The sequence below is a fragment of the Acomys minous genome (genome assembly GCF_964271855.1).
Source record: "Acomys minous genome assembly, chromosome: 11".
Classification (NCBI taxonomy): domain Eukaryota; kingdom Metazoa; phylum Chordata; class Mammalia; order Rodentia; family Muridae; genus Acomys; species Acomys minous.
Genome location: NC_140492.1, coordinates 55922584 through 55944517, shown reverse-complemented (window position 1 = coordinate 55944517; position 21934 = coordinate 55922584). Strand labels below are relative to the sequence as shown.

General features: G+C 44.7%; 1 protein-coding gene across 1 annotated transcript in view; it reads left to right on the top strand.

Moving 5' to 3' along the window:
* The window catches only part of HSPBAP1 (HSPB1 associated protein 1), a 44924-nt gene that overhangs the window by 10044 nt on the left and 12946 nt on the right, over positions 1-21934 (top strand). Inside the window, exons 2-3 of the mRNA XM_084800497.1 lie at positions 5315-5500; positions 17483-17664. Coding sequence (XP_084656623.1) covers positions 5315-5500; positions 17483-17664 — 368 coding nt within the window. The remainder of the gene's footprint in view (positions 1-5314; positions 5501-17482; positions 17665-21934) is intronic.

Here is a 21934-nt window from a genome sequence, read left to right as displayed (position 1 = left end):
GCCTGTAGACAAGTCTGTGAGGCATTTTCTTGAGTAGTGATAATGTGGGAGGGCCTAGCCCGCTGTGGGTGAAGCCAGCCCTGGCCAGGAGGTCCTGCACTGCGTTAAGAAAGCAAAGCCAGGGAGCAGCAGCATTCCTCTGTGGCCTGTACTCCATTCCTTCTTCCAGGTTTCCGTCCTGAGTTCTAGCCCTGACTTCCCTCCATGAGGGACTGTGGAAGCAGAATGAACCCTTTCCTCCCCATGTGGCTTTTGGACACAGTATTTATCACAGAGATAGAAAGAAAGATAGGACATGATCATTCTCTCTCTCTCTCTCTCTCTCTCTCTATCTATCTATCTATCTCTCTCTCTCTCTCTCTCTCTCTCTGCTTCCCGCCCTCTCTCCCTCTTTCTCCCCTCTTCTCTACTTCTGCCTCTCAAGTTTTCAGCCTTAGGTCTAGTTCCGCAGTTTTCATTCCCTAGGCTTGCAGTCAGACCTGATTAGTCTATTTGTCATTGGAAAGTTCATTTACATCTGAGTTTCTATTTTATCTGTTACAATGGAAATAAAATATTGTCTGTTTTATAGGCTTCTTAGAAGAGCAGATGGATACTGTAAATATACGCTATTATGATGATGGTGTCCAAAGCCACATTTTTTATCTTCCCAACAAAACAAATGGCCGCATATGACTTCTCTTTATGGCAGAGGCCTCAGTCTGCCTTCTGGCTGCACTGTCCTCCCAGCCCACCCCTCTGCTTGAAATGCTCTTTGATAGCGTTCCTGCTGCCCCAGCTCCTCCATCACTGCCTTCCTCATTGCCACCCACTGTTGTTTAGAACATCACGTTCCTGCCTGGCTTTAGAAATAACTGTGGGTCAGCTCACGTTTCTGTACTTCTCTATGCAGCTCTTACTTTGGATTTTGGTGTATATAGTATGCTGTGTGGCTGCTGTACCATAATTTGTTAAGTATTGGAGGAACATTAGGCATCTACACTTTTATCTGCTGTAGTGTGGTATCAGTTTGCATCTATTTGTATGTTATGTATAATATATATATATATATGTATATATATATATATATATATATATGTATCTATGTGAAGTGTTTGATTTATTTGGTTAGGGTAATTTCTATGCTTTGAGTTATTAAGATGTGGACAGTTCTTTGAGGCTTTGGCTTCATTTGTGTGTGTAAGCATAGAGTGTAAGTATTTCACTGTTGTTGTTGTTGCTGCTGCTGCTGCTGCTGCTGCTGCTGTTTGAGAAGGGTCTCCCTGTGCAGCCTCGGCCAGCCTGGAGCTCTGCCTGCATGTGTCTCCTGAGTGATGAGACCTTCCTTTCTTAACGTTGAGCACTGAGCCCAGGGTCTTCCTCTTGCTAGGCAACCAGTCCACCCTGATATACCTCTGTTGTTGTTGTTGTTGTTGTTGTTGTTGTTGTTGTTGTTATTATTATTATTATTATTATTATTATTATTATTGTGGTGATGAAAAAAGGCCACTTTGGCATATTGGTTGCTTGGAGTTAAAAGCATTTGGAAAATAGCAGGTACAGGAAAGGACCTTGACTTCCCTTTTTCTTCCTAAAACCAGGAAGTAAGACTCCTGCTGGAAAGATACCAAAGGAAAGGGAGGAAAAAGGAAGTCATTCTTGCAACCTGAGGTGGCAGTCAACACTGAGAATGCTGGATAGCAAACTTGTTCCGGCCCTGTTACCTTGCAGTCACTTTTCTTTAACACCGCCCTAGCCTGGACTCCTTTTTCTAGTCCCATTTTCACAGCTCACTTCTCTGTCCCACCTGCTGTACAAGCATCAGGCTCTGAGTCCTATGGGTTTTTATTTTTCCTCTGAGAGCTCCCAGGCACATGCAAAGTGTATTAGATAAAATCTGAATGCTTTTCTCGTGGTATCTTACCATGTCATTTCTAACCAAAGACCTGTAGGGTGGAAAAGAAATTTCACCTTTTCTATAACAGTCTAACAAAGCCTTAAAAGTACACTATTGGTGGTGGTGGTGGGGTGCACATGTGGGTGCTGGGGTGTGTATATACGTAAATGGGTGGAGTCCAAAGGAGGATAAACATGTCTTGCTTGCCGCCTCTCGGCCTTGGTCATCCAAGACAAGTGAGACAGCTCACTGAATCTGGACCCAGGCCACCACATGCACACTCACGCACGTGGCCACACCTAACTTTTTACTGGGATCTGAGCTCGGATTCTCATTCTAATACAGCAAGCACTCTTACCACTGAGCCATCTCTCTAGCTCTTCAAAAATATACGTTTTTTTTTTTAATGTGACTTGCTGGGCTGTGCTGTGGCGTAGACCACACCACCCACAGATGCTACATAATGCACTAATGACACATTTATTGCTTGGGAAGGCCCTACTCTCCTGTCCTGGGGCACGTAGAGTTCACGAAGGCTCGTCATGGCTGAAGTACAGTCTCCTGGACCCAGGGCAAGTTTGTCTAAAGCTGAAGCAGTTGTGGCTTTAGTTGCACTAGGGAATGGAATATTCTTGACATGGGGTGTTATTTGAGTGACAGTCTACCTGGTAGCCCCAGAGGGTGCTGTTCTATCAACAGTGCCCTTTTTAAGGCAACTGAATACAACTGAAGAGTTGGGCAAGTATTGGTAATGTGTGGATTGACTGTTGCCTGTAGATTTGCTCATTTAAAGCATTGAATGTTGCTTGTGATAAACACCTAACTTAAAATCAACTTTCTGAATAAAAATCAACTTTCTGAATAGCATTTCCACACCCATCCAACTGCCCTGACAGGAGAGCATATTTATATGAAAAGTTAACAACCAAAAAAAGTGAAAACAAAAATAACCAACTGAAAGTAAAGACAGAAACGTTTATTCCTGGTTCCAGCTCTTCGGCCTTTCCTCTGAACACCCACACTGTTTTCATCCCCAGCAGAGGTCAGGGTGCTTAGGTGTCAGCTGCTGAGCACTCAGCTTGGAGGCTGATCCCAGGGTGTAGGCCTGCCTGGGAAGGAACAGTTTTCACTGTCTTTAAAAAATGAGCCTTACAGGAGGATCTGGGTGACCTCAAGGCTAGCCTGGTCTACATAGTAAGAGCTCTAGGACAGCACGGGCGATGTAGAAAGACCACCTTAAAAATGAGGAGGAGTGGGGGGGAGAGGGAGCCTTACTTTGGGACAGACACAGATTACAAAAGTTGTTCTGTGCCCTTCCTAACTCCTCTCTTATTAGCTTAGGAGGTTGGGTAGCAAAGGAATTGGGATTCTTCAACAGAGATTTTAAGAATCACAAATATAGCGTCTGAGCATCAGAGCCAAGAGTGGGACACTGCCCTAACTGTCCACACTAGCATGTCTTTACAGAGAAACTCCCCTGCTGGAACAGTTACTCCTTGGTGGGATGGTTGTCTGCCATGTAAAAGGCCCTGGGAAGGAGAGAGGGGATGGATGGGTGATGGAGTGGGTGGGTGCTGACTAGTCTTATGTCAACTTCACAGACAAACTAACGTTATATGAAAGGAGGAAACCTAAGGAGGAAGCCTCCATAAGATCTACCTGTAGGGCATTTTCTTAATTAGAGATTGATGGAGGAGGGCCCATCCTATTTGGGGCGTGGTGCCATCCCTGGCTGATGGTTCTGGGTTCTGTAAGAAAGCAGGCTGAGGAAGCTGTGGGAAGCAAGCCAGTAAGCAGCACCCTTCCTCGGCCTCCACATCAGCTCCTGCCTCCAGGGTCCTGCCCTTGTATGAGTTTTTGTTGTGACTACCTTCAAGGATGAATAGTGCTGTGGATGTGTAAACCGAATTAACCCTTTCCTCCCCAGCTTGCCTTTTGGTCAGCATTTTGTTACAGCAGTAGTAACCCTAAGCCAGCCAGCAGGATGGAGAGGGAAGATAGAATAAATGAGAGAATAGAGCTGGGAATAGTGGTGCGTGCCTGTACTCCACGCTCTTAGGGAGGCAGAGGCAGGAGGATCTCTGAGGTCAAGGCCAGCCTGGTCTACAAAGCTAGTCCAGGACAGCCAAGGATGTACAGAGAAACCCTGCCTTGGAAAACAGAGAAGGAGAGAGAGGGAGGGAGGAAAGGGGAGAGAGAGAGAGAGAGAGAGAGAGAGAGAGAGAGAGAGAGAGAGAATATGAATATGGGAATATGAATGAGAATAGTCAAATGTCCTTTCCAAAATTAAAGTTCTGTAGTTTTGAGATGGAGACTCCTAGCCCAGGCTGGCTTCCAACACTGTGTAGCCATGGATGGCCTTGAACTTAGGATTCTCCTGCTCACCTCCAGAGTGCTAGGGTTATAATTCTGTGAAATCTGAGTGCTCGGTGCATCATAATTTGGTATTTATTAACTGTTCACAAGTGTACTGAAACCAAGAGTGACCATGAGTTGCTATTTCATGTATAGTCAGGCTGGCCTGGAACATAGCATGCAGCCCAGGCTGGCCTCACCCTCCGGTCCTCTTGTTTCTGCTCCCAAATGCTGGGATTACAGTCCTGTGCCACCATCCCCGCTGTGTCTGTCAGTTTAGAAGCTGCAATAGAAAGCAGTCTCCTCCCAGCACTCAGGAGGCAGAGGCAGGTGGATCCCTGTGAGTTCGAGGCCAGCCTGAGCTACAAAGCAAGTCCAGGGCAGCCAGGGCTACACAGAGAAATCCTGTCTCAAAAAAACAGAGGAAAAAGAAACCAGTCTCCACCTTCCTAACTGATTGCTGTGGCTTAGTGGCTCTGCCTGTTTGGTTTAAGCGTGTCATATAGCAAGCACAGTCACTGAAGATTCCAGAAACTCTGCCTGTTCTAGAGGAGTTCTCTCTCGTCAGCAGTTTTTACTTAACTTTCTTTTTAAGAACTGTCGTGTCCCCAAATTTTCATTGTTTTTAATTTAAAGTAGTTAGAAAGCCTTTTGAAGAAACTAAAACTTTACTATTAGCTTTGAAGACTATAAATATTTATCAACATTTAAATTTTAATATGAAAATAAATCACTTAAGAGTTGAAGAATTATGCTGGCGGTCGTTGTGCCTCACACCTGCAGTTTGGAAGGCTGGGACAAGGGATCTCCATGAGTTCTAGGCCAGCCTGAGCTACTCTGTGAATTGCAGGCCAACCTGGACTCCAGCATGAGGCCCCACGCCCCCATCCCCAAAAGAAAAGCAAGAATTCAGGCCTTTGAGGCCAAATATTTATCTAGGCAGTGAGAGTGCACTGCAGTTGTATGGGAAGACTTGCCAGAACAGAAGCAGCATTAGCCATTCTCTCCTCATCCTGCAGGAAAGGAAGTAGCTACACAGTTCTCTGCCGCTGTTCTCTAACGTCTGCTCTTCTCTCTCCCTAGGTGAGCGAGTCAAACCTTTCACGCCAGAGAAAGCCAGAGAAATTGTAATGTCTTTGCAGCAGCCTGCGGTCTTCTGTAACATGGTTTTTGATTGGCCAGCACGACACTGGACTGCGGAGCACCTCTCTGAGGTCTTGTGGGGCAAGCAGATACGGTTCCGAATGGGCCTGAGAAGCACAGACACAGGTAAAGCGATCACCACGGCAGCCCCTCCTCAATAGCACCCCATGTTCTCAGCAGGGCTCCCCCCAGCTCTATGCAGTCCTTTATGCCTTTTGACCACTCACTGCACTGACAGGAAAATGTTACAGGAAAGTACGGGAAGATAGTTTGACCTCAGACAGGTTTGTCCCCCTTGTTCAAACCGTTGGGTTTAAACACCCACACAAAATGCAGATCTGCGCATTCGTGTATTCAACATCTTGCTGGACGTTATTGTGGCCAATCGAGCGTGGTAGACAATAAATATGTTAATGAGCTGCTACTTGTGTCCCAGTCCACTGAAAAATACACTAATAATACAGAGCTACAATGTGACAATGTTGAGCCACGAGCCATAGTCCCTTCCCCTGTGGCTCAGCTGGAGCACAACTCCAGCGTGTGTGGCTTCAGGCTGCTTACAGCACTTAGTCTTGGTTATAATTTAGTCTTTTACTTAATAGTCTGATAGACCTTTACTGTATCTCGTAGGTGTGAAATGTGTGTTTTGTTTCTGTGTGTTTGTATGTACGCAAGGCATCACCGAACTACACCTCTGCTCCTGCATTAAAAACAAACAAACAAAGCCTGGCCCTGCTGCCCAAGCTGATCTTCACCTCCGCCCATGGTCATCCTGATAGTTGGGGCTATAGCCACATGCTGCGCTGCACTGTTTTGTTTTTATTTCTGTTGTTGTTTTGCTTTCTTTAGTATTAATATATGACTTGCCTGTTGGCTATTTTTGTCCAGATCATTTTGAAATTTTTGATACTTTTGCCCTCTTATCAGATAAAGTGATTATCATTCTCTCTGAAAAGTCCTTATTATAAAGGACAGAAAGAGTATGTTTCTAACCTAAAGATGTCCCTAGCTGTGATCTGCATTTCAGTATGAGTAACTGGTCCTATAGAAACTCAGCGTGCGTTGCAGAAAAGTAGTCTATACAGATCTATTAATAGCCTAAGAGGACAAGAACATTTCCCAGGATCCTTCCAGCAGCTCCCAGCTCTCTTCTCCTGTCTTGGCCTTGTAGGATACATCCTGCAGTTTGCTTTTGGTGTCTAGAGCCATTTTGGACTCCCAAGACAGAACAGAATTATGTCTCATTCTAACCACAGACTTGATTGTTTAGTTATTTTTAAGTGAAATGCAAGACCAGGGCAGTAACTTAAAATCAGATTACATGTTCTCCTTTTTGATCCTGTGCAACAAATCTGTCACAGATGTGTCTGTTACTGACTTGAAGAGAGCTACAAAGTGTAGTAACTTCATCCCTGCTTAGACCAGGACACCACAGTGCCGCTGGGAACTAGTGTCCGTTTGCTGAGAGTGGGTCACCTAACTCTGCCCTAACCTGCGTATCTCCCTCCTAGGATGGCAAGACTGTTTTTCAGTTACAGCAATTTGAAGTTTTTGAGTTACTTACGTCTAAGAGGAGTTTTTACAAAGTCTCTCTGCAGTTGTGAGAACCCACTCTGAGTTTTTAGTAAAGGTAGTTTAGTCCTTTTTTAACAATTAAAATAAAATTCTTATAACATAAAGTGTGGCATTTAACCATTCAAAGGTACCCAGTCCATCAGTGGTTAGCGTTTTCACAGGCTGTACAGCCCACTCTGTAGTTCCTGAATGTGTTCATTATCCCATGATGAAGGCCGGTGCGCCAGCAACCCCAGCTTACTTCCATGTACCCATTCAGGATGTCATAATAATGGAGGCACAGAAGAGTTGTCCCGTGTCCGATTTCTTTCACATTGACTGTTTTCAAGGTTCATCTGTAAAGGAATATAAATTGAACGTCTCTAACCTGAAATGCTTAAGAGTCTGAATTTTTAAGCACCAGCACAATGCTACCACTGGAAAATTCTTTACCTGATCTCACAAGGCAAAAATGTATAACTATAGCCTAAAGTTGTATAATAATACCACCTTCAGCTTACGTTTTCCTAAGGAAGATATGAAGTAGAAATGAATTTCATAGTAGCCTTGGGTTCAATCCACAAAATAGCTCATTCTGTGGATGCAAATATTCCAAAATCCCAAAAAATACAAAATAAAAAGTAAACCACTTTTCTGAGCCCAGGCTTTTCAGATAAGGGCTCTCTGCTGGTGTGTCTCATCACTTGTTTATCTTTCTCACCACGTGATATTCTGTAGGCATGAATGTGTGCATCCTGTTTGCTCTTTGGTACCTGGAAATGCAAGGGTTTTTCCTGCACTATTTTCCTACTATGATAATACTCCCGTGGACATCTGAGCACAGCTTTTAGAGTGGAGCTGTGTTTTTATTTCTCGTGAATATACAGAGCTGGCAGGAAAATAGCCGAGTCAGTGGTATGCTTCCTGACCTTTTGAGAAACCGTTTTACAAATGATCATTGCATTTTACATTCCCACCAGCTATGTGGGAAGGTTCCAGTTTTCCACCTCCTTGCCAGCACTTCCCCTCCCCCTGCCTCCCCCTCTCTTCTCAGTTGCAGCCATGTTGTTGCACGCGAGGCCATACTCCAACGTGGCTCTTATTGGCCTTCTTCTGCGACTAAAGATGTCAGGTGTCTTTGTGGTTGTGTTAGCCAATAGCAATGTGTGATCACATCTTTGTTTGCTTTCTGGTGGAGGCTTTAGTTGTTGAGTTCAGAGAGCTCTTTATATATTCCAGAGCTTAAGCCCTTGTGAGGTGTGTAACTTGGCAAGGTTTTCTCCTGGATTATCCTGAAACTTTGTTCCTTTAAAGATTACTTCTTTGGGGTGATATGATAGCTCAGTAGTAAAGCATTGCCACCAAGCTTGAGCCCTGAGTTCTATCCCTGAGAATGTACTGATGGAAGGAGAGAAGTTGCCCCTGACCTCCACATGTGTGTATGTGTACATGTACACACACACAGAGTAATGTTTGAAAACATGTCTCTTTAGTATATATGTTCCCACAGACAGCATAGGATTATGGCATAAAAGAGCTGTCTACACTCTGACTTACTGTGTGACCTTGGGCAGGTCAATTAGCTATTTTCTATGTTAGAAATATTTTCAAAATTAAGTGATTGCACCAGTGTAGTGGCGCATGCCTTTTTTCCCAGCACTTAGGAGGTAGATCCCTGTGAGGATTTTTTGTCGTCGTTGTTTTTATTTGTTTTGTTTATTTTTTGAGACAGGGTTTCTCTGTCTAACAGCTCTGGCTGTCCTAAACTTGCTTTGTAGGCCATGCTGGCCTTGAACTCACAGAGATCCACCTGCTTCTGCCGCCCGAGTACTGGGATTACAGGTGTGTACCACTGCTCCTGGCTTGATCCCTGTGAGTTTAAGGCCAGCCTGGTCTACATAGTGAGTTCTAGGCTATCCAGAGCTACAGTGTGAGACCTTTTCTCAGAAAAAGAAATAATTTCATAAGCACAAAGCATTTAGAATAATGCCTACATAGTAAGTATTCAACAAATATCCGTTAACATAGGAAAGTATGGCTTCTTCCATGCCAAAATTAAATAAATAAATAGGCACAAATTTAAAGATAGCTTGTTTAGTTATTGTTGCTGTTTGTTGAGACAGGGTTTCTCTGTGTGGCCCTGGCTGTCCTGGAATTTACTCTGTAGACCAGATTGGCCTTGAACTCATAACCACCACATCTTCCTCCTTAAATTAAAAGGATTAAAGGTGTGCACCACCAGGCCTGGTAATGTGTAGCACAAGCTAGCCTTGAGCTCATGATACTCCCGCCTCTGCCTCTTTGAGCAAATCCTACAGATGGGTGCCTGTGTTTTTCAATAAACTGTTTGTTTGTTTGTTTATATGGGTGTTTTGCCTTTGAGTATGTCTGTGTACCATGTGTGTGCCTGGTACCAGTAGGGGCCAGAAGAGAGGACATCAGATCCCCTGGATCTGTAGTTACACATCATTGTGAGCTGCCATGTGGGTGCTGGGAATCGTACCCAGATCCTCTGGAAGAGCAGAGTACTCATAACCACCGAGCATCTCTCTACCCTGTCCTGTTCGTACGTAACTGGTCATGTTTAAATACTAAGGTTGTATTGAGTTTCACAGGCTGCTTTTTTTTTCCTCTCAGCATATTCAGAGGAACAACTCATGACATTAAATATGACTTTTAAATGGCTCCTTAAGGGCCTATCTTACGACACTATCATAACCTATTTAAGATGTCCCTGTTTGCTGTGTTCAGATGGGTTGGGGTGTAGCTAGATGCTTTCCCGCTCCTGTGTTAGGCCCTGGGTTCAGTCGGTGCTGAGCAGGGGAAGATGAGCTGCTTCTAAGTTGCTTGCAGGTTTTAAATGTGCATGCTTGTCCAACTGTCTGGCTGTTCCCCTAGGATAGATTCCTAGAAGGAAGCCACTGGGTCCAAGGGTGTGCAGATTAGCAGCAGCAGCAGCAGTCACTCCCTGTGAGGCTTTTTGCACCGTAGACCCGAGTCACGCTGGGGTCTTGTGACCTGCATGCTAAATACCTGGCAACTACCTGCTGTTCCGTCTCCACAGCCGCCCTCTGGCTGGCGTCATTCTTCAGTGTCACACCCAGACATTGCAGTCAGCCTTGTTCCTGGTCATAGTCGCTCCACTCATGTCCTGGCCTCACCTCCCAGGCCACTCCTTACTGAAATCTCCCTCTGAGGTCTTTTTGCTGGAAGGGCAGGGACCTTATCTCATCCTGGTTCTGCATCTATTAGACATCCTTCCACTTGTGCAGTGGCAAGATGAGAGGCTTTGGATGCGTAGATGATGGATAAACAGAGAAAGTGCATCCATGCCTGTGTCTTTCAAAACCAAACAGATTAGCTTTTAAAAAATCTGGTAGGTGAAAGGGTAGTATCTCATGATTGTAATTAGCATTTTTGCTAGTGATGTTGAACTTAAGTTCATATTTATCAGTAATTCCTGCTTTTTCCTTTGACTGTTTCTGTTAGGACTTGAGGAGTTTGGTTTTGTTTTATTTACTTTGTTTGTTTTCAGACAGTTTTTTTTCTGTGTAACAGCTCTGGCTGTCCTCTGTAGATCATGCTGGCCTTGAACTCACAGAGATCTGCCTGCCTCTGCCTTCTGAGTGCTGGGATTACAGGTGTGTGCCACCCCCTGGCGGTTTATTTACTGGTTAAGACAATTCTTTATATTATACTACATGTGTGCTTTCTTTTTTTATAATCAAATCAGCTAGTGCTCTACAAACATTTATTCTCATTTGTTTCATTTTAGAATTTTTTTTCTCTTAAAACAGACTAATACTTTCCTCTGACAGTTTACTGATGGTGTTGGCTGCAGCTCTTTCAAACAGTGAAGCTGGGAAGACCAGCTCCAGCACCACGCACTAGACAGTCATTTTAAGCTGTGCTGGCTTTGGCAGTGCCCTCTAGTGTGCTGCTGTGTGCTCTTGTGTCTTCTAGCATCTGTTTAAGGCCAAACTAGCCTTAAACTGTGGTAATCCTCCTGCCTCAGCCTCCGCAGGGATTACAAGCATGCATCATCACACTAGATGTATTTATAGTTTTAACAGATATAAGTTGTATATATTTTATGCAGTATGTGACATTTCTGCACATGTATACATTACATACCAAATTGTTGATGATTTCTGGGACCTTGAAGACCACATTCACAATCCTTGCATCTAGTTCTTTTGAAGTTCATTATTTTCCTGCTGTGTGGTACACCAGACCATCCCAGTCTAACTGCAGCTTACTTCCTGCACCACTCCCCCCTGCCTGCCCCTCCTCCCTGCTCTCCTAGCTTCTGGGAACCACTATCTGCTCTGATCTTCGTTACTCCTCTTTCCTCGGTACCTACAGACTTTATAGTTATACAGAGAACTTATTTTAAAGAAACTCTTCTGGTATGAGGCAGTGGCAGGCGATCTCTGTGAGTTCAGGCCTGGCCTGGGCTACATAGTGAGTTCCAGGGCAACCAAGGCTACATAACAAGACCCTGTATTAAAAGACCAAGAGAGGGGGGAGGGGGCAGGTGGTGGCATACACCTTTAGTCCCAGCTGATCTCTCTGAGTTCAAGGCCAGCCTGGTCTACAGAGGTAGTGCCAGGACTGCTCAGAAATCCTGTCTCAAAAAAACAAAACCAAAAAAAAAAAAGAAAAGAAAGAAACCCATCTGGTGTGTGCTTGTTTGTGTGTGTGCACGTGTGTACACACATGCGTGCATCTGTGTGATGCCTTCACATGAATAAGCATCTACATGAGTCATATATGTGGAGACCAGAGCAGGGTGTTGAGTACAGCCACTCTCTGCCTTAGTGCCTCGATGCCTGAAAGTATACCACTGGGGCCTGGAGAGATGGCTCAGAGGTTAAGAGCACCAGCTGCTCTTCCAGAGGTCCTGAGTTCAATTCCCAGCAACCACAGGGTGGCTCACAACCATCTATAATGAAATATGATGCCCTCGTCTGGTGGTCAGGAAGAATACTGTATACTAATAGTTAAAACAAATGAATGAATCTAAAAAAGAAAGTTCACCATTGGGCCAGCGAGCTGTCTAGCCCCACCTGTCTCTGCTTCCCAGCACAAGGTGTGCGGGCATGTACACAGAACGCCTGGTTCTGTGTGGTTTTGGGGAGCTGAACTCAGGCCCTGTGTGCAGGATAAGCACCATTGTCCACTGAGTGATCCCAGACTCTGTCCCTTGTTGAGGTTTAAATGAAAATTTAATAATCTCTAAAAGTTCATTTTGATAAGAAGTTACCATTGTTTGTTGTAAAATTGTATCTTTCTACATAAAAACAAGTCTGTTAGCAAAAAAGATTTACACCCGGGCATGGTGGCCCACATCTTTAATCCCAGCACTTGGGAGCCAGAGGCAGGTGGATTGCTGTGAGTTCCAGGCTAGCCTAGTCTAAAGTGAGTCCAGGACAGCCAAGGCTACACAGAGAGACCCTGTCTCGAAAAACCAAAAAACAAACAAGCAAACAAGATTTGTAATTATCCTTCATTTACACCATATATATAATGGGGGAGTTGAGTCAGGGTCTCTAACTAGCCTCATTTTGTTGTTGTTGTTGTTGTTTTGATTAGTATATAGATAAAAGCTATTTACCTCTACGTTGGTTTTGTATTTTTTTTTAAATTTACTTATTATGTATATAGTACTTGGCCTGCATGCATACTTGTACACCAGCAGAGGCCATCAGATCTCATTATAGATGGTTGTGAGCCACCCTGTGGTTGCTGCAAATTGAACTCGGGACCTCTGGAAGAGCAGCTCATGCTCTTAACCTCTGAGTTATCACTCCAGCCTGATTTTGTATTTTCTATTTTTAACTAATACACAGAAACCATAAAAATTTTCCACGTTAATGGAGTACCATGTTCAGTATATGTAGATGTTGCTAATATGTAAGTCAACTGAGCATATATCTCTCCGAATGTCTATCAGTTCTTTGTGGTGAAAACGTTCAGAATCCTTTCTCCTAGCTCTTTGAAATGTTTAATACATTATAATTACCTATAGTTACAGCATGGTTTTTAACCTTTTTTTTTTTTTCCTTATTAAAGCCAGGCATAGTTGCACACACCTTTACTCCCAGCATTTAGGAGGCAGAGGTAGCCTGATCTCTGAGTTTGAGGCCAACCTGGTCTACATAGTAAGGCTCTGTTTCCAAAAACAAAAACATAACACCTCCCTGAGTTTATTTTAGGATACAGAGTGTGGATAGCAGGTAGGTCCGTGAACCATTTGAATCGTGTTTGTTTGTCAAGATGAGTGCTCACTGGCAGCGCTGTACGCAGCTGGCAGCAGCAACCACCATTTTAGAAACAGTGCCAAACTTGTGTAGGTCAGGGAGGAGAGGAGCCACCAGAAGTCCTGTGCAGGGTCACGCTCCATTCATTCTTTCCAGTTTGTAAAGTGCTGAAATTCTAAAATGGAAGAGTGGTTGCCTTCCTGCTGGGGACAGGGACACACACACACACACACACACACACACACACACACACACACACACACACAAATACACCATTGTTTTAGGTTTAAAAGGAAGCCCACTTTGTACTTTGCTGGAAATCTTGGTCTGTGGTCGCAGCTTTTTGCCTAATACTTGGCAGTTACTGTTTGAAAGCTGGAGCTGCCCAGACTCTAAAACATAAATTTTAAGACCCAGAATGATACCGTTAGAAAGGAGTAATCCCACTGCAAAGCACAGAGCAGAGGGAGCAAGCAGGCTGCCAGGGGAGAAATGAGCACGGCTTTGTGTTGCTGCCACTCCACCAGAGGGGAAAGATTCTGTTCAGAAATCACCCTGGAAGTGAAAAGATCTGTCATTTCCATTCATTCTGTTCGTTTTCATTTTCCCCTGGCTGCAACAAGTCTCAAGTGGAATTTTTACATTTTTAGATTTTGATTTTTTAACATGCAGAATTCTCCGTGACAGGAAGTGAAGTCCTCTGATGAGGCCAAATCCTGAAGACAACAGTGCAGATTTGCTGGTGGTAAACGCCATCACCGAAATGCTCTGTCCTGTTCATTCCTCCCCAGGACCAGCTTGCTCAGTTAAGGGCTTCAGCGCTCAGCTAGTCAGGTGGATTGAATTATGGGAAGAGAAACTCCTGTGCTTGCAGTAGAGTTTGCTGTAAGGATTAGAGATGGCTCCCATTCAGCCTCATGGAGTTTTCTTGCTACATACATATTTGCCAATATCAATTCTGTTTATTCTTGTCTTTATGTTGAATTCTTGAACATGCCAGTGCTATTAAGAGCTGGTATGTATCAGTGGCCTACTGCTTGCCAGGCACTGTTAAGTGCTTCACAAAAGTTCTCAAAATTGAAATGGCTTCTTTGTTTGTTTTGGAGGGGTTTTTGTTGTCGTTATTTTCTGTTTGTTTGTTGGAATGTCTTTTTAAGTATATAGATTTTTGTCTTTTGGATCAACATGGCCTGCTGGAGTTTTCCCCACTTCACAAAGTCAAGTGACAAATTGATGTGGTAGATAGATGACATGACATCGGCCCGCTTCTGTTCCATCTCTGAGCTGTGGTAGTTTCAAAAAAAGTCAAGGAAGGGATAAGGATGATTGGCTAATCTGAATGGCTGAGGAAGGAGGGAAAAGCTGATTGGATAATCCTAATAAATCAAGAAGGAGGAGAAACCTCAAAGTTGTTTAAAGAAGAGCTTGAGTACCCTGTGTTGACTCCTTTAATTCTGAAAAAGTGCCGAGTCAACACTGGAGCGAATCCGAAGGGACTAATAATAGTGCCCGGCGTTTGCTGAGCATGCGCGTGCCAGGCTCTGTGCTGCCCTCCCCGCCTGAAAGGGCCGCATGCTCTGCAGAGGAGCTCATGATTAGTGCCTAAATGTTAATGTCCCTGCCATCATTTAAAACACTCTGCAGCCTGCAGAAGATTTCCTGTCACTTGTTCTAGTCACAACTCCTTGGCATCAGCCGCCTAAGAGCAAGCGAAGGCACACAGACCATAGACTTCCACTGATCAGCTGCCAGCCGTGATGCCCTTTCCTCTCCAACATGTGTGTGGCACAGTAATTACATGGGTCTGCAATTCTCTGTCATTCTAGTTAGGGCGGCTTTCACATTGCTGCCATCAAGCACCAGACAGATGGCTTAAGGGAGCAAGCAAGTCTTTATTTTGGCTCCTGGTTTAAAGGGGTACAGCGTGGTGGGGGAGGGGGTGTGATGACACGCCCTTTAATCTCAGTGCTCAGGAGGCAGAGGCAGGGGGCTCTCTTAAGTTCCACGCCAGCCTGGTGAGTAGACCTCCAGGACAGCCAGAGCTGTGCAGAGAGACCCTGTCTCAGAAGAAGCAGGAGGAGGGCTGGAGCGCATCCTCGCTTGGTCAGCCGTGATAGGCGTCTGCCGCATGGCTTGTTTCCATCATAGGGGCATCATAAAGCAGACGCCACAGGCAGGAGCTGGCCCGGGCTGGGTGGTAATCTTCTAGCCGTGTCCTTTAGCCCTACATCTGTGCACTGGACCCATGTCCAAAGGCTTCACAGCTGTCTCAGCACGGCAGCTCTTCTTCTTTTTCAACATCATCGGTACATTTTATTCCTCAGGGCATTACACGTTATCTTTTCCTGGAGCGGGTCAGTGCATCGAGTTCTGTTTTTGTGGAAAATGTGCACCTTCAAAACGGCGTGACTGTCTCGCCCTCTGGTAGGGCCACCACGGGCACAGGAAGCGGTTCCTCCATCGCACATGTAACTGGGGACTGGCTTACAGTCTCAGGTTTAGTCTGTTATCATCATGGCGGGAAGCATGGTGGCATGCAGGCAGACATGGTGCTGGAGAAGGAGCTGAGAGTTCTACATCCGGATGGGCAGGAAGCACTAAGAGAGAGACACTGGGCCTAGTTTGAATATCTGGAACCTCAAAACCAACCCCTAGAGACACACTTCCTCCAAGAAGGCCACACCTACTCCAGCAGGCCACACCTCCTAGTAATGCCACTTCCTATGGGCCAAGGGGGCAGTTTGCATTCAAATTACCACAGCAGCTCCTAAAACAATGTCCTGGTTTGCTTTCTGCTGCTCTCATAAGCAGTTCTCCAGCTGGGGACCAGGGATTCAAACACATTTTCCTGTGGGGACATTTCACATTCAAGCCATAGCATAGGGTCTTGCTTTTTAGCCCAGGCTGGAAGCATCATGCTAATCACAAATTATGTGTTTAGTGAATGATTTTCAGGCAACTGAGTTAACGAGTAAGTGAGCAGACATTAAATTAAATTGACATTGTCCGGTGATTCTAAGGAGCTCTGATTGTAAATATGGACTGCAAAGCAGAAATTTCCCAAAAGCCACTTAATGCCTTAAGGTTTTTTTTTTTTAATTTAAATTTTCTTTTTATTCTTAAGCTTTTTGAGCATAGGATCACTTTACACTTAAAAATTCCTATGGATTATTGTATATATGTGGAGTAATATACATGTATATGTAAAAAATAAAACAAAAACAAAAAAATTTCCTATGGACCCCAGTGATGTTCTGTCTGCCTGCCTGCCTGCCTGCCTGCCTGTTTCTGTCTGTCTGTCTGCCTGCCTGCCTGCCTGCCTGCCTGCCTGTCTCTGTCTCTCCCCCCCCCCCCACCTTATTGAGCACAGTGAGGACTCCTGTGAGACAGGCTCTCTCTTGTCATACTTACCTTATTTAAAACCGTGATACTTAGCATGTGAAACCTAAGAAACAGAAGCACAGCTGGGCAGCGTTATGGTGCAGGCCTTTTAGTTTGAAGGCTGAGGCAAGTGGATCTCTATGAGTTTGAGGCCCAGCTGGTCTGCATGGGAAGTTATAGGCCAGCCAAAGCTACATAGAGAGACCCTGTCTCTCACACACAAACGAGAAACGCCTGTCCAGCAAGTATCCGAATAGTGACACCCACACATCACTTTTGGCCTGGGTTTGAGCAGGTGCCGTCCGTCTGTCACTGCAGCCGGGAGGTGTCTCTTGTCCTGGCTTTCTCCGGCTCTCCATGCCGTTCATGTCCAGAGTGAGTCTTCTTTCCTAGGTTAAACATGTCTGAAAGTGTTTCCATGAGAGAGGGAGAGGGAGGAGGGAAGGGGGAGAAGGTGAGAGGGGGAGGGGGGAGAGAGAGGGTTCCCCAACAGTGGAAGACTGGGTCATACTATAATGAAGGTGGTCTTTTACCCTTCCATGCCCCCCTTTTATTCTTGTCTCTTCCTTCGCTTTCCTTTTCCTGTCTCCTCATACCCCACTTTTCACTGTGTAGCCTCAAACTCAAGATTCCCCCACCACCACCACCTTCATTCCGTGCTGGGCTGCTGGGCTGCTGGGCTGCTGGGCTGCTGGGCTGCTGGGCTGGCCTGTAAGGCAGCCATTAGTCTGAAGAACAGGATCATCACTCCTTTTGTTTTCTTGTGAGCAATGTAAGTTATTATTGACCAAGAACAAAATTCATTTTAAAATATTGGCAAATGATATTTTGGTCAAAGTTACCTTCAAAGAGAAGTATTTAGACACTGCTTATTAATAAAGATCTCAAGGTGTGTTCTCTTCCATTGCAGTTCCTCAGTTTGAAACCTCGTGCAGTTACGTGGACGCTACACTTGAGGAGTTTTTGACCTGGAACCGTAACCAGTCTAGCACCTCTGGACCCTTTAAAGATTATGATCATTCCAAATTCTGGGCTTACGCTGACTATAAATATTTTGTCACTCTATTTGAAGACAAGACAGATGTCTTCCAGGTGAGTTACACATTCCTTTTAGTCTTGGCAAGAGTTTGCTCCTTGGAGGGATCCTAAATGACAATTCTTTGGGCCCCTTCTCTCTTCACTGCCTTTTCTCATTTAAGTAGTGACCTGAGACCTGGCCCACCCGCTGCTCCACAGAGGCTCACGTTTGCTCACACAGATGAGCTGCAGTTTTATGTACTTCCTGCTCACCACTTCCTCCACGCCCCTCCACCTTTAAACACTGGGTTGTACTAGAAACGCAGACTGCGTGGGAAACTTCATTTCCTTTTGGCCTGCACAGAAATCCTTGTTCTGTAAACAAGGCCCGTAGAAATAGAAGCTGTTCTGTGCAGAAGCGCTCACCGGGCTGCCTCTGCCTTCAGTCTCTGCTAGGGCTGTGGTTTCTTCAGGTGGTTTCCTCCCTGAGGCAGAGAATTCCAGGCTCCTGGCAGTGGTGACAGAAGCCCTGGCCGAGCGAAGGAGTACTTGTGGAAGCAAGAACATGGCAGTCCTTGGCTGTGCCGCGACATAGCTGACAGCAGGGTTTGTAGACTGCTGTGTCCTTTTTTCTCTTAAGTATTTTCTACCTCAGACTGCCAGTGTGTTTGGTAGAGTGATTTTGCAAATTCCTGCTCTGGTTTCTGTTCTGCCTTGAGAGTGGGGAAAGAGGGAGTGCTGCCAGGGAACTTCTTCCCGTGACTGCCTTGACCCCAGCAGGCGGAGCTTCACACTCTGTCACCCGTTTGCTAGCATCTGTGGAAAGAAGTCTTTCCCTTTTAGTCTGGCTACACCCTGCCACATCCCTGCCTGCCACACCCATGGCTGCCGGATCTGCTCTGTGTGGTGCTCTCACTCTGTTCCTGCTCAACCTGTATTTCTTTTCCTTTTTCTTCCAGCATCAAGCTGTTCACATAGTTAAGTAACTGCAAATATTTTGTGATACTCACTTATTAACTTTTGTAAATGTTAAAAAATTTGGATTTTTATAAAAAGGGGAAAATATACCGTTGCCCCACCCTCATTAGTTGAGCTCCCCACTTTCCTCCTTCCCTGCTGCCCCTTTGTTCCCCGTTTCTCTCTCCTTGGTTCCAGCTGGGCTGTGCACCGTTGCATGCAGAGCATCTCTATTCTTAGGGCTATGCAATAACTGTGCTGATCCTGAAAACATTCAGTAAATGCTTCCAAATACCATACACAGCCGTCTTCAAGCAGCACTTCTGAGTGATGGGTTTTCTCACAACTGTAGATCACATTATGAATCTTTAACCCTGGAACTCAGAGATTTCATAATTAACTTTTAGAGCGCTTCAGGTTCCCCACACCCTCAGCCACTCTGCCCTTCCACCTCCTCCCACCACATTTCAGTAAACTCTTGTGCAATAATAGTACTTACCAAAAAATAATAAAATAATAGTATTTGCCAACTGTTCACATGTCCTTGGGTCCCTTCTAAATGCCATACATTTAGAACCCTCACAGTAACAATGATTTAATGGTTCTCTCTATTTCAAGAAAAATGGGGCACAAAGCAGTCATGTGAACCTTTTCTCAGAAGGGGTTTCTTCAGCCTAGGTGAAATATTTCACCTGTTCCAAGCCTAGCTCATGCTACCTTGGATGCCTTCCACCAAACTCAGTCAAGTGTCTTGTCCCATCTCAGGCACACATGGCCTGGCCATTAGGTATGGTAACAAGCTGGAGTTCTAAGCAAGCCCTTATAAAATCTAGGTTGTTTGTTATCGGATTTGGGTTTTGTTGTTGTTGGTTTGGTTTGGTTTGGTTTGATGTTTTGGTTTTTTGAGACAGGGTTTCTCTGTGTAGCCTTGGCTGTCCTGGGCTCGCTTTTGTAGGCCAGGCTGACCTCAAACTCACAGCAATCCACCTGCCTCTACCTCCCAACTGCTGGAATTGAAGGCATGTGCCATCATACCAGCCAAGGGCTGTTTTCTTAAAGCTCATTAGTTGGGGTGTAGACTCTGAACCCACAATGAAAGAAGTCTTTGTATCCATATAATAAAACCTCCTGGCTCTGCTTAGACAGAGTGGATCTGTGTACGTAATGTCATTCATTAATGATTTGGAAATGCTGGGCTTCTGGGTTGTGTAGTTCTTCCCAGTGTTGGTGCACTACAATCTACTTGGTGCATGCGATTGTAAAGTGTAGCATTCAGTTTAGAATATTTGGTGTTTGTTTTTCCTAACCATCTTTTTGTCCTAGGTTTCTGTTTTGATTCCATTGTTGTCAGAAAACATAATTGGCATTATTTCAGCCCTTTTGAATGTGTGTAAATTTGTTTCATAGCCCAGAGCTATGGTTAATCTTGCTAAATGTCCAATGTAAACTTGGAAATTACACTGTCAGGCTGGGGTTCAAGTGCCCTGTATCCTTACTGATTCCCATACATTTTCCCACCTGTGGTATAGTGGGGGACACTGTTAGCTTTTTTCTCATTTTAGATTGGTCAGGTTTTGCTTCATACACATGGCTTTATTGACCTTTTATTGTGATGAATATGACATATTCCTTATTCTGACCCAATTTACCTTGCTTAGTTTGCCTTTGATTAATATTAGTACAAAAAAAAGGAATGTTTCATGCAGAATTTAATTTCCTTAAAATCCTAAAACTTACAAACTAATTTATAATGACAAAGTAGGTCAGTGGTTGTCAGAGAACGAGGTGTGTTGTTGACTCATGAGGAGACACTGGAGAGGTTTTGGACATGGTCCGAGTGTTTGTCATCTTGATGGATTCTCAGTGATGCAGGTAGATCAAGTTCATCAGTCAAATGCTTTAAATATATGCTGTTTGCTGTACATTAATCATACCTCAATAACACCTTTAAGAACTATATAATACTTGGGGCTGAAGAGAAGGCTCAGCCGTTAAAAGCTCTGGCTGCTTATCCAGAGGACCCAGGCTTGGTTATCCCAGCACCCACGTGGCACAGCAAACACCACACACCACAGCCATCTCCAGTTCCAGGGATCTGCTGCCCTCTTCTGGCCTCTGTGGGAATCGGGCATACACTCTGTACATAGACAAATGCGCGGGTAAACACCCAAACACATCAAGTAAAAATACATCTTTAAAAAACAGTACTACTGCTGGGCGTGGTGGCGCACGCCTTTAATCCCAGCGCTCGGGAGGCAGAGGCAGGAGGATCACTGTGAGTTCGAGGCCAGCCTGATCTAGAAAGCAAGTCCAGGACAGCCAAGCCTACACAGAGAAACCCTATTTTGGAAAACAACAAACAAGCAAACAGCAGTACTACTAGTGTATCTTATCTGCACTATCTTGACACTAGCAGTTTTATTCACCAATGCCTATACACAATCAGTACAGCACAGTGTGCAACATTGTATCAACACAGTGAAATAGGCAAATAACAATTCAGTAGTATTGTGACGATGGTTTTCACCTCACAGATCCCCAAAGAGGCCAAAGGGGTCTCCTGAATCCAGCATCGCTTCCATAACTATCCTGCTCTTCTGGTGCCGTCTCCTCTACTTCTCAAAAGAATCTCTTATGGAAAATGTACTCTTCAAGTCCTGTTTCACACTAAATACTAAAACATTAATCATGTCATAAATGCTTAATGACTCGAAAATATGTGTACGGATAGCATCTAAGGCCCTCCCCAGCACCCAGCCCAACCACACTTTATCCACATGAGCCGCCATCTAGTCTCATTGGCTGCTGGGCAGACCATACTCTTCCCACCTTCTGGCCTTTGCTCAGACCCTCTCAGACCCTTGCCAAGTAATTTCTACTTCTTAGGGCTGGCTCAGATCCAGCCTTGGCTGTGACGCCTCGGCCACGTTAGCGCACACAGGCCTAGGCAGCATTCCTTTGTGTCCTGTTTGAACTGGGACTTCACAGAATTGCATCTTGGTCCTTCAACAACACTGGGCTGTGTTCTTTACCTTTTACTCCTCAGAACTGCGGCCGTAGTGCTGACTATGAAATAGGTGTTTGAATGATTACTTACTTCTTTGCTCTTTAACACCCTTTAAAGAACATATTGACTTAACTCCTGGCTCTTCCCTTATCAAATGTTTTGTGGCTTCTAGTTAATAACCAAGTGCGACCTCTGTCAATTTTGATAAGAAATTTCTAGTTCTCTTCAGCCTTCTACTAGGTGTGTAAGTTTTAACTTGGAACCTCTGTTTAAAGTCTCCATCTTCTTAATCTTTTCTTCCATAAAGGAGATTAATTCTGTTAAATATTCAATATTATATATTGGCAAATAAACTGGTAAATGTGCTAACGTCATTGGAAA